We start from the raw sequence: 13655 nt of genomic DNA, 5'->3' as shown, positions 1-13655 counted from the left end.
CCATTTACATTCAGGGTAACTATTGAAATATATGAATTTAGTGCCATCATATTGCCTGTAAAGTGACTGTTACTGTAGATTGCCTCTGTTCCTTTCTGGTCTACTACTTTTAGACTTTCTCTTTGCTTTGAGGACCCTGTACAATATTTCCTGTAGGACTGTTTTGGTGTTTGCAAATTCTTTTAATTTCTGTTAATCCTGGAAGCTTTTTATCTCTCCTTATATTTTTAATGACAGCCTAGCTGGATATAGTATTCTTGGCTGCATATTTGTCTCATTTAGTCCTCTGAATATATCATGCCAGTTCTTTCTGGCCTGCCAGGTCTCTGTGGTTAAGTCTGCTGCCAATCTAATATTTCTACCATTTTATGTTAGAGACTTCTTGTCCTGAGCTGCTTTCAGGATTTTCTCTTTGTCACTAAGACTTGTAAGTTTTACTATTAGATGATGGGGTTGGACCTATTTTTATTGATTTTGAGGACAATTCTCTATGCCTCCTGGATTTTGATGCTTGTTTCCTTGGCCATATTAGGGAAATTCTCTACTATAATTATCAATGTGTTTCTTTGATATATACATTCTGCCCCCCTCTCTCTTTCTTCTTCTTCTGGAATCCCAATTATTCTAATATTGTTTCATCTTATGATATCACTTATCTCTCGAATTCTCCCCTTGTGGCCCAGTAGTTGTTTTTCTTTCTTTTGCTCAGCTTCTTTATTCTCCATTATTTGTGCTTCTATATCACTAATTCTCTCTTCTGCCTCATTTGTCCTAGCAGTAAGAGCCTCATTTTTTATTGCATCTCATTAATAGCTTGTTTTGATTTCAGCTTGGTTGGATTTTAGTTCTTTTATTTCTCCAGAAAGGGCTTTTATTTCTCCAGACAGTATTTCTCTAATATCTTCCATGTCTTTTTTGATCCCAGCTACCCCCTTGAGAATCGTCATTCTGGACTCTAGTTCTGACATATTACATATGTCCATATTGATTAGGTCCCTAGCCATTGGTTCTGACTCTTGTTCTGTTTTTTTGAGGTTGTGTTTTTCTGCCTTATTATTTTATTCAGAGAAGAATATATGAAAAAGGGAATAAAATACTGAAACGGTGGGAAAGACCCCAGAAAAATATATGGTAACCAAATCAGAAGATACACTAAACCAGGAGGAGAAGAAAGGGGGGAAAAAGCAAAATAAAAAATAAAAAATTATATGTGTGTGTGTGTGTCTGTACACACACACACACATATGTATTAGGCTGGTGAATAGAATAGAGCCACCCACTTGATTTTGGGTGTATTCTGGTCTCTTAGAAGAAACTAACTTCCAAAATTTTAAAGAAAGAAAAATTTATATGTATATATATAAAGAAGGGTAAACACAATGAAGGGATGGAATATGATTGTGAAGATGATAATTAAACAAAGATTCTAAAAAAGGAATCAATAAGATAAGTTGGTTGGAAAAAGAAGAAAAACAGAAGGGATAAATTAGAACTATAAAAATGAATATTTTAAAAGGATCTTATTTTTTTAAAAAAGGTATTAAAATCGTTTTAAAAATTAAAAGGGGAGGGGTGCCTAGGTGGCTCAGTGGGTTAAAGCCTCTGCCTTCGGCCCAGGTCATGATCCCAGGGTCCTGGGATCGAGCCCCACATCAGGCTCTCTGCTCAGCAGGGAGCCTGCTTCCTCCTCTCTCTTTGCCTGCCTCTCTGCCTACTTGTGATCTCTGTCTGTCAAATAAATAAATAAAATCTTAAAAAAAAATTGAAAGAGGAAAGAAGAAAAGTTTTAAAAAATAGAATAAGAAAAAAATAAAATTATTTAACTTTGCAAGACTGAAGGATCATGGGAAAAAGGCCATGAATTCTATTCATTGCTTTCCCCTAGCTCTAGAGTTCCACAGTTCTTGTCTATCAGTCAACTTGGTCTTGGCTGCATGTTCTTGCTGATCTTCTCGGGGAGGGGCCTGTTGCAGTGATTCTCAAGTGTCTTTTCCTGTGGCGGAATTGCACCACCCTTTCCAGGGGCCAGGCTAAGTTATTTGTTCTGGTTTTCTCTCAGAGCTTTTCTCCCCTGAACTTTTTCATTAAAGCTCTGGAGGACAGGAATGAAGATGGCGTCTTCCTAATCTCTGGCCCAGAGGAGCCGAGAGCTGGGGGACCCACTCCTCTTTGCGCCCTCAGAGTAAAGCAGTCAGTTCCTCCCATCTCCCTGGTCTCTGGCTGTGCTCCGTGCTCACCCCGCCTGTGACCAAGCGTTTCTCTCTGTAGCGCACAGCTACATTTGGATTCTCCAAATCCAGCAGATTCCTTTCACACGCTCCTGTGCTGGTCCTCCCTGATGAGGATGAAGGGGATCTCTCTGCATTTTCCACTTGTGGGATCCCTACTTGAAGAGCAGAGGTCCAACTGTGCCTTGGATAATGGTTTAACACTGAGTTGAGGTCTCACTCTTTGGCTCCATCTTTGTAGCTGGCTTCCCTGCTCTGACACCTGGTAACTCTGCCACACTCAGACATCCCCGGTCTTTCTGTGACCCCATGGGTCCTGAGACAAGACTGTCCCCACTAGGGCCCCACCCTTGCTTAGCCTCTGGAGCAACATCCCTCAGTGGAGCAGACTTGTCAAAGTTCTGATTTTGTGCTCCATTGCTCCACTGCTTGTCGCCAGCCGGCCCCTCCCCCCGCGGAGTATCTTCCCATTGCTTCAGATTCACTTCTCCGCCTGTCCTACCTTTCAGACCGCGAGAAAGTGGTCGATTTTCTGTTCCTAGGATTGCTGCTCTTCTTCTCTTCTATCTCCTGTTGAATTTGTAGGTGTCAGATTGGACTGATTACTATCTAGCCGATCTCCTGAAACCTAATGATATTTCATTGGGTACTCCTCCATCATCATCTATAATCTCTAGTATACCAGTTTTTAAAACAAATATTAAGGAGGGCTCTTGGGATGAGCATTGGGTGTTGTATGTAAGTGATAAATCACTAAATCCTACACCTGAAACTAATGTTATACTGTACGTTAACTAACTGGAATTTAAATAAAAATTTGGCAGAATAAATTATTGAATATAAAATGCATTTGTCCATTCTTGTTAACATAAAGTTCACAAATCTTATGTCATTTTAGGCACACTTAGTTTAAAAAAGTTTAACTCACACAAATATTCAACTAATAATTTAACCTCTTTGTGTGTCTCTAATTTCTTTATTTTCTCTTTTTGTGTATTAATTTCCTTTCCTTTTTTTTTTTAAAGATTTTATTTATTTATTTGACAGACAGAGATCACAAGTAGGCAGAGAGGCAGGCAGAGAGAGAGGAAGGGAAGCAGGCTCCCTGCTGAGCAGAGAGCCCAATGTGGGGCTAGAGCCCAATGTGGGGCTCGATTCCAGGATCCTGGGATCATGACCTGAGACAAAGGCAGAGGCTTTAACCCACTGAGCCACCCAGGAGCCCCTTAATTTCCTTTTCTGAAAAATTGTTAAGAGTAGTACTTGGTACTGATTGGTTTGATTACCTATAATTTTTCACGCATTTTGAAGAAAACATTTAAAAATAAAAACATTGTAGTATATTGTTGTGAATATTTAATGAAATTAAATTGGCTCTAATTCCTGAATATTATGGAGAGGATATTATTTATAAAATATTTCCATTGAACATTTCATCAAAAATAGCTCTGCAGGCACCTGGGTGGCCCAGTGGGTTAAAGCCTTTGCCTTCAGCTCGGGTCATGATCCTAGGGTTCTGGGATCGAACCCCACATCAGGCTCTCTGCTCTGTGGGGAGCCTGCTTCCTCCTCTCTCTCTCTCTCTTTCTCTGGTTGCCTCTCTGCCTACTTGTGACCTCTGTGAAATAAATAAATGAAATCTTTTTTTTTTTTTAATATTTTATTTATTTATTTGTCAGAGAGAGAGGGAGAGAGAGCGAGCACAGGCGGACAGAATGGCAGACAGAGGCAGAGGGAGAAGCAGGCTCCCTGCCAAGCAAGGAGCCCGATGTGGGACTTGATCCCAGGATGCTGGGATCATGACCTGAGCCGAAGGCAGCGGCTTAACCCACTGAGCCACCCAGGCGTCCCATAAATAAATGAAATCTTAAAAAAAAAAATAGCTCTGCATCTATTTACCAATATCTATTCTGTAAACAGTGCTAAATGACGCCTCTGTTACCTAGATATCTAATTTTGTCATTGATCATTTCATGTTTCCAAAAAAAAAAAAAAAAAGATGAAAGAAGGAGGCATTTACAACAGATGAAGTTTAAGGTAAATGACCAGAATTCTATTGCTCCCCAATGCAAATTATCATTTATACTGAGGTCTTTAAACTCCAAGCTCAGTTCTTTCTATTCTATCCCATGTTATAAAATCCCTCTTTGATTTAGTTTTTTATACTTAAAAATGAGACTTGTAATCAGGCATCAATCAGTGTTAGAACCAAAGAGTCATAGAACAGTTCATACCATAATGAGATTTCTGAGCAAAAAGTAAGTAAACACATGCATTATAAAGTTCTTGTAGAAAAAGGCCTTATTTCCATAGCCCCACAAAAGTAGCTTGAGTTTTCACTAGTATTTCAAGTTTGTTCAGATCACTTCAGGAGGCTACAGGTATGCTGGTTAAGAGCACCAGCTCTAACTTGTGTTCAAATCCAGGCTGGGTGACCTTGAACAAGTTCTGCAGTTTTTCTTTCCTTCGTTTTTTATTTCTAAAATAGGGATAAAATATCAATACCTATCTTGTAGGGTTGTTATATGGATTTGTATAATATATATATATATAATATATAATATATAATATGATGCATATATAATATAAATATATCTAGATATAAATGTATATTTTATATAAATACATAACATATATATAATATGTACAACAACATATATGTATTATATCTGACCCATATAAGCCTAAATTTCAATTTTTTTATAAAAATCAAAGTTAACAATATTAACTAAGAGCTAAGTCCTAATTCATAAGCACATTCAATCAGATAACAAGAAGGTAGTTTCTATATAAGGTCAAATAATTTCTTAACATTTATTTTACAACATATTTTATATGACTATGCAGAATCAATTTATTGCTCTGAGGTACAGAAGTATTTGGAAAAAATATAAAGAATTGTTTAAAGGAAGGATAATATTTTGTCTTTAGATGTCTCTGACTATCTATCTAATATTTATGATATCTATGATCCAAGTTCATCTAGGTAAGAGTAATTTTAGGAAGGAAAAAGCAAAAGTTGTTTTCCAAAATCAGTGGCTCTCAGATCCTGAATTTTTGATGTACAATATGAAAACAGCCATATCACCAACGTGACTGATGCCATGGAGCAGGGCTGTGTTCAGCTCACAGGAGAGATCCTTAACTGTGTCTGTGGTTAGAAGTACTCAGGGGTATGATATACATGATCAAATATCATTAACCTGTTCTTTATTATTTTGTTTTCACATCCAGATTCCTCCAAAGGACCTCAGCCATCTTCAGGTGTAAATGGTAACACGCAACCCCCTGGCACAGCGGGGCAGCCCCCCGCGTCTGCCATCCCTTCTCCGAGCTCCAGCAAGCCCTGGCGCAGCAAGTCCATGAATGTTAAGCACAGTGCCACCTCCACCATGCTGACCGTGAAGCAGTCCAGCCCAGCCACCTCCCCCACACCACCGGCAGACAGACTGAAGCCCCCTGTATCAGAAGGGGTCAAAACAGCCTCCTCGGGCCAGAAATCCATGCTTGAAAAATTCAAGCTGGTCAATGCCCGGACTGCTTTACGTCCCCCTCAGCCTCCCAGTTCAGGGCCCAGTGATGGGGGGAAGGATGACGATGCCTTTTCTGAATCTGGTGAGACGGAAGGTTTTAACAGTGGTCTGAATAGCGGTGGCTCAACCAACAGCAGCCCCAAAGTGTCCCCTAAATTAGCCCCTCCAAAAGCTGGAAGCAAACATCTCAGCAATAAAAAGTCTTTGCTACAGCCAAAGGAAAAAGAAGAAAAGAACAGAGACAAAAATAAAGTTTGCACTGAAAAACTGGTCAAGGATGAGAAGGATCAGGTGACAGAGACAGCTCCGAAAAAGACTTCTAAAATTGCAAGCTTGATCCCAAAGGGTAGCAAGACGGCAGCAGCCAAGAAAGAAAGCTTAATCCCTTCTTCCAGTGGCATTCCAAAACCGGGCTCGAAGGTGCCCACAGCAAAGCAGACCGTTTCACCTGGCAGTGCAGTGAGCAAAGAGTCAGAAAAATTCAGGACTACCAAGGGAAGCCCTTCCCAGTCCTTACCCAAGCCCATGACCACTGAGAAAGCAAGCACATCCAATTGCCCTGCTCCTTTGGAAGGAAGGGAAGCCAGTCAAGCCCCTCCCACTGGCTCCTGTGCTGCACTGGTGGCACAAGGTGGTGGGCAGACCACGGGGAATGGTGCTGTCCAACTCCCTCAGCAGCAGCAACACAGCCACCCCAACACCGCCACGGTGGCTCCGTTCATTTACAGGTAAGATGGCCGCTGTGTGTCCACGGTTGTGAACTCCTACAGCTCTTCCTACTCCGTGCATCATAATGAAGGTTACTAGAGCTGTGTTTTACTTTATCATTTTGGAACACTTTGGTCTGAAGATAAAGGGCTAGGATTTAATGTTTTAAGAAAAAAAATCTAGTATGCTCTAGTCCTATTCTTCCTCCTCTTCCCATCTTCTGTCCTCTCCTTCCTTCTTTGTAGGCCTTCCTCTTGAGGCCTTCAGAAGTTGGCTTACTTGTTCTCAGAGAAGAAGGAAAATCCAGATGCCATGATTCTCTCCTGTGTCTATTACCATTATGACTTCTACTGCTACTTTTATTATTAGTATTTTAAAGTAATTCTCAGTTTTATAGAGTTCACAGATATTTTTGTTTTCACCCTTGAGAGAAAATATGTCATGATGGTTAAAGGGGTAGGCTCTGGAATCAGACACCTGTGGATTAAATGTCCTGCCCTGGTACTTACCAGCTGTGTGACTTTGAACAAGTTACTTAATATCTCTTAATCCCATTTTCCACAGTTGTCAAATAGGAGTAACAGTACCTACCTAAAAAGCTGAGAAGAATAACAGTGTCATGCATATGTTTATTATATATTCTGGTACACTGTGTTTGTTAAATGTTGTTTTTAAGGCATTGCTCTTCCAGCTTAAAATTTATATTACTTTCCTATAGCTAATCATAAGTTCCTAGCCCCAAATAATCATCTACATAATTCTTATAATAGTGCTTAATTTATTAGTTTTTGCATTATAATTCTTTATTTTATAAGATTTAAGATATGTCAATATATGCTATATTTTAAAATACTCATTCTACTCTATAGTTATAAAAATAGCACATTTTGTCTATTGTGTGGTTTGTTTTCATTGATTAGAAACATGTCAGTTGCTGCTTTATCTCCATTTTTATTCACTGCCTTTTCAGTGAGGAAATGCGTAGGGAGGAATAACATCTGACCTTTCGGCAGGTTGGAAGTTCGACAACAGGAAAGAAATTTTCTGAATAGGAAGTAGGACCTGCTATAATTAAATAAGCATCAATATTATATAGCTTAAAAGCATATTAAATTTGTTAAATGTATGGGTTTTTTAAGTAAAGAAAATAATTATAAGGATTTGTTTTCCTTCAATGAAAAATGTAGGTGCTTTTCTGGTGCTTCATGTACTCAGCAAAGCAAGTTTCTAATTATTGCATTTCAGCTCTTTTTTAGGTCTGCTTTTCTGCCTTTAGTAGCAGCGATTCATTTAAAACCTTTGTCTTTGGATCATATGGGAGTCAGCTCTTTCTAAGTCCGGAGTCCCTATCTGACAAATGAGAATTTAAGATGTCAAATCATAATTCACATTCCAAATATGTAAGAAAAAAAAATCACAAAGTTTTAAATATGCCATACTCAGCCCACTCATGCATCTCTAATATATTCTGTAGAAGCATCAGTCATTTCAAATCACCACAAATGAGTTTCACAGGAAAGTGCAAATCTAAGCAGAAAGACTGTACCTGCCAGGTTGGCAAGCATCTTCCTGGAAGTAGCAATAGGATTGTTTGTTTCTTTGTCATAAAGTATCCAGCGGAGGGGCACCTGGGGGGCTCAGTGATAAAGCATCTTCCTTTGCCTCCAGTCATGACCCAGGGTCCTGGGATTGAGCCCAGCATCCAGCTCCCTGCTCAGTGGGAAGCCTGCTTCTCCCCCTCCCACTCCCCCACTTGTGTTTCCTTTCTCACTGTCTCTCTCTCTGTCTCTCTGTGTCAAATAAATAAAATCTTTAGAAAAAAAAATAATAAAAAACAAAAAATAAAATAAAAAGAGGAAGGAGTACAGCTTACAGTTTCAACCGTGGATCAGCTGCGTGTCCTTGCCAGGTTGTCCAACCTCTGAATTTGTCCTTTTTGAAATGAGGATTATAAAACCGAGGTAATACAGCCAAGTAGCTAAGAATATAGGCTGTGAAGTCTGTTGGTTCTGTCATTGTTCAGAAACAACATCTTGCATTGTTGAGAAGATGACCCCAAGAGCCAGTTTGCCTGTGTTGGAATCAGTTTGCCTCTGTTGGTCATTTATTAGCCATGTGACTTTGGGCAAAATATTTAAAGATTCTGAGCCTCGATTCCTAATCTGTAAAATGGGGATGATAATAGACATTGTCTCATAAAGCTATTTTGAAGATTGAATTAATATTTATACAGGGCTTGGAACAGTACCTGCCACATGGTGAACAGTCTTGCCCAAATTTCAGTTTATAACCCTATAAAGGGTGGTGGTTAAGAATATACACCTTATTTAGGTGTTTTAAAGATTAAGTAAGGCAACCCCATGTAAAGACTTTAGCACGGAGCCAGGTTCAGAGTGAATGACTTACAAATATCAGCAATTAGTTGTGTCATTATGAATAATATAAGGTAGTTGGAAATAAAACCATCTAATAAGAAAATTTCATATCATAGTCTATATAGGAGGCAATAATTGCTGGGAGTCTTCTATAAATTAAAAATAATTTTATAAATGATAATATAAATCTCCTCAAGGGAGAGTAGTTAACAGTTAAGCTTTTTTTTTTTTTTTTTTTTTTTAACAGTTAAGCTTTTTAACTGTCAGTGAAAGCTATTTATATCACAGAGTCACATAGTTTGGATTATATGACCCCCTGATGTACTTTGGACTCTGCCTGCTCCAAGCCCATTTAAGAATTCTTCCTTCAAAATGTCTGACAGACTTTCTAGGAGTTGCTAATTATTTGATAAGATAATAATAATAATTAATTACTTTATAATGTTGTTAAGTAGGTAGTGCAAGTCTGTATGTTACAAGATTTATGTTCATTCTCTCATTTAAACTTTATCATAACCTCATGAGAAAAGAATGTTATCTCCATTCTACAGAGGGGAAGAATCAGAGATTTCAAATCAGAACAGGACTCATCTCTTAAAGTCACAGGACTAGTAGGGTTTGCCTGTTAACCCAACTATACGTAGACCTCTAGTATGCCCCTTCTTTGCTCATCAGTTCTTTCTCTGTGTATAGAAATATGAAGTATTATTACTAGAAAAATTCTGGCTGCCAAGATGTGAATAATAGATTGTAAAATTTCTAATAAGAATTCATTTATGATGGGAAATGCTTAATTGGTTGAAGTAATATAAATTTAGGATACCTATATTTGTATGTATGTGTTTAAATATACATATTTTTGACATTTAGAGATAATTAAATAACTTCTATAAAATGGGAATATAGATGGCTGATGGTAGTATTTTTCCCTTTTTCGCAGCCCAGTGAGGTCAGGCTAGGTTATTAATTATTTCTTCTGGGACTCTAATATATGCTTCATAATACTCTTTCTTACAAATTGAATGTCAAGAGTTCTATAAATATAATGTTGAGTCCTGGAAGTTGATGGATTTCATATTAGTCCTACTTCCTATATAATGCAAGTATGTTCTATATTAAGGTTTTGTAACTCATTTGTCACTACAATGTGAAAAAAGTCATTTTGAACTTAGTATATCTTTATCCACTTAATGAGTGGAGATAACTGAAGTCAAAGGTGAAAATTTTGAGAAAGAATATTTTAATTTAATGTTAAAAGTTCCCAATATTTAAACCTATTGGAATGGAATACGCTACCTTTGTAAGTATTAAGGTAACTACCAGATAATTTAAGAAATGATAGAATGACAGGTTGCCATAGTTTAGGTAAAGGAAAAGCACCAAATACTTTTTCATTTATGTACTCATCACTCATTCTGCCAATACTATGGCATAAGAGTTATGAAGGGTCTTTTTTTTTTTTTTTTTAAGCCTCTGCCTTCAGGAAGCTCAGTCTATGGGAGATAATTATAGAATATAATAAAAACAAAAACTCATTGCTCTTATGGAAGTATATGCAAAAAATAGTGTAGAATGGTTTTCCTAAGTCTTGCATGAGGATGGAGTCAGCGAATGTATCCAGAGGAGTTAAGACAAGAGACAAGATTTACAGCATGAGTTAGAATTCGTCAATGTTGTGGCATCATCCAAATTTGACATTCTATAATTTTACAATCCAAGCCTTATGGAACAAGTAGTAGGCAAATTAAAAAGTACTGGGCAAACGCTAGTAAAGGAGCTACTACAGAAACTAGAGGTTGCGATGCATGGTTTTTTGTGTGGGAGACTAAGGAAGAAAATTTAGAAAGAATCCATATTTTGTTCTGCAGTTCAGCCACTCTGTCCCTGTACATCTCTTTTTCAGCCACTCCTATTGGCTCTTTCCCCCAAACTTAGCCTTAACTAGGTATTTATCTCGATTTCCACCCTCCCTTTCCTGGTCCAGGCCGTCATCACCAGTTCTTACCTACCTTTTGTTCTATTCCAGTAATATCATTCACACAGCAGGGACTCTCACCTTCTGAAAGTATAAATCATATATATCATTCCAGTCCATGAGACAATCTATTGAATATCCATTATACTTAAAAAAAAAAAAAATGAAACCCAAACACCTTGCCCAACTAACCTGGCCCCTGTCTAGCCCACAAGCCACACTCATACCATTCTCCCTGTAGTGCACTGAGCCCCTCCCTTCATCCTGTGTCTCAACAAACTAACCTATCCTGTTTAGGGGCCATAGTCATGGGCAATCTCTCTACCTATAATGACTCTCTTCCAGAGCAAAGCAGGGTACTTCTTCTTATCAGCTCTCTGTTTACATGCTACCTCTTCCCAGAAGCTCTCTCTAGTCATCTGGTTCAAAGAAACATTCAGTATGCCTCTCACCAAATCATACGACATCATCCTCTCATAATTTTTTGAAAATTTTTAAAATATTTTATTTATTTATTTGAAAGAGATCACAAGTAGGCAGAGAGGCAGGCAGAGAGAGCACAGGAAAACAGGCTCCCTGCTGAGTAGAGAGCCCTATGTAGGGCTCAATCCCAGGACCCTGGGACCATGACCCGAGCTGAAGGCAGAGGCTTTAACTCACTGAGCCACCCAGGTGCCCTTCCTCTTATACTTTATTCACAGAGTTTCTCATTATCTGTTATTATTTTTATAACTTATTATTAAGTATGATTTCAGCCATTTCCAGCTATAATGTAAGCTCATTGAGTGCAAGTGTTGTCTTTTTTATTTAGTAGCATAAGGCCCAGGATAGACCCAACCCACAGGAGACACCAGATAAAATTGTTGAATGTGGCACCATCAACACAGGTTGAATAGAATAGAACAGCCAACAAAAATGTGCAGTGGAACAGGGAAAATTCTGAAACCTCTTCCTATAAATGAGATGCTTAATTGACATAGAAACAAGCTGTTGGAATCAGAGATAGTGAAATATTTAAAGAGTAAAATATCTTCTCTTCAGAACATTCATTTACTTATTTTTTTTCCCTTCCTTTAATGACTACTTACTAAGTATCTGCTACACAGGAGGCATCAAGGATAGAGTGAAACACACACGTCCATATGTCATTTTCCTTTCATCGCCCATAATACAGTAGGCAAAAGACTGTCTTAAAGATCACTACAGAATGAAGCAGGAAGTGCAAAGCTCTCTAGCAGTGAACCAGATTGGATACATTGAGACTTCAAAACATGGCAAATTTCTGCTAGCTCTTGGAATCAGAGACAGTGGCACTTGAGCTGGGTTCTAAAAGATAGATTTAGGCATGCAAAAATGAGGAGTACAGGGAAGGAATTGCAAGACTGAAGGAACCATAAAAACAGGATAAACACCAGATGCGTAGGGTAGTCAGTGAGTTGAATGGATTTTTCTGGAAAAGGAAGGTTGATTGGAGCCTAATTGTAGTAGAAATTCTTGAATATCAGGTACTTAGACTCCTATGTGTGTGTGTGTGTGTGTGTGTGTGTGTGAAGCATGGTCAGAAAAATTGATGTGTCTTCAGTGTGTAAAATAGATTGTTAATGGAAGAGGACAGCTTAGTTTATACCATGTTTAATGGCTAGAGGAGGGAGAAACTTCCAGACTTTCAGAGATAGCTTTGTTAAGACTTGAGTTAAAGGTTCCAATTACAGGAAGAAAGGAAGGAGAATGGCAAATAGTAAGAAAGGAAGCTTCATTTGTTCCTGGTCTTTCTCCCTTCTTTCTTGGTGTTCCTTCTTGGTCTACCCTTTATGCTGCCTTCAAACTTATTTTCCTCTCCTGGAATTCAAAAATTGTTACCTAAGCTCCCTTCTTCCCCTGTGTTATTTTTCTTACATTGCTTTTGTATTCATTAATTTAGAGCTATATTCCTCATGATTACAATGATAGATGGAGTCAGATAATAAAGTAGATAGGCAAAGAAGGGGAAAAGAGAGACCTGTACATTTTTCCTAAACCTCAAGCTTTTGAGCAACCCGCAATAAATTTAAAAACAGCTATTAACCAGATTAATAAGTTGTTTATTTTGAGGTGCTTATTCTTTTCCTTATTTTCTGACCACTCGTGGTAAATGCCAGGAAAATAGTGTGCATTGGACATAAAGCAAACATCTAAAGGCAAAGGGAAGCAGAATCAGGAGTGCGGGTAATACACACACGCTTGTGTGAGCACGTGCATACACGCACACACAACACACACACACACACACAAAGAGCCCAACCCTTAGATAAGCCAAGACGTTGTTGTACAGAGAAGAAAATCATCATGCATCTCAAAGCTATGAATTAAATATAAGAAGAGACCCTCTATACACACTTGATTTGTAAAATTAGGTCACTAAAGTCTGAGTTTAGAGGTTTTCTTCTTTCAGATATCTTATACCGTAGCATCATGGGTTCTCAGGAGAAATTTTTGTTATAACCAGTTTTTGCAAGATTTCAGATTTGCCTAGAAAGTGACATGGAAAATTGACACTTGAATATACTAAGTTCTGGAAGGTAAAGAATGCAAAACATCAATTTTGAAAATGCTTACTCACGGGGTTTTAAGTTTGGCTAATTTGTTGAACCAGTAAATTGAGTAGGAGGAGCTGTGAATTTACCCAGATTGAAATGTAGAGCAGATAACCATCATGCAGTAAAAGCTTCTGTGAGCCCTGCAGCTACCATTACAGATTAGGCTGCAATTGTGGTTTTATGTGAACTGGACATAATTGGTCGTCAGGACGAACTGCAGCTTATTGAATGCTTGCCTTGGCAAGCTGATCTTTTGCTAG

General features: G+C 38.2%; 1 protein-coding gene across 3 annotated transcripts in view; it reads left to right on the top strand.

Moving 5' to 3' along the window:
• NAV3 (neuron navigator 3) overlaps positions 1-13655 on the top strand; it is a 383583-nt gene that overhangs the window by 172298 nt on the left and 197630 nt on the right. For all 3 annotated transcript variants that reach the window (XM_032346929.1, XM_032346928.1, XM_032346927.1), the window contains exon 8: positions 5463-6489. In XM_032346929.1, coding sequence (XP_032202820.1) covers positions 5463-6489 — 1027 coding nt within the window. The remainder of the gene's footprint in view (positions 1-5462; positions 6490-13655) is intronic.

Source organism: Mustela erminea, chromosome 6, assembly GCF_009829155.1.
Source record: "Mustela erminea isolate mMusErm1 chromosome 6, mMusErm1.Pri, whole genome shotgun sequence".
In the NCBI taxonomy this organism is placed as follows: domain Eukaryota; kingdom Metazoa; phylum Chordata; class Mammalia; order Carnivora; family Mustelidae; genus Mustela; species Mustela erminea.
Note: the sequence above shows the minus strand (reverse complement) of the source record. Positions and strands in the feature narration are given on the sequence as shown.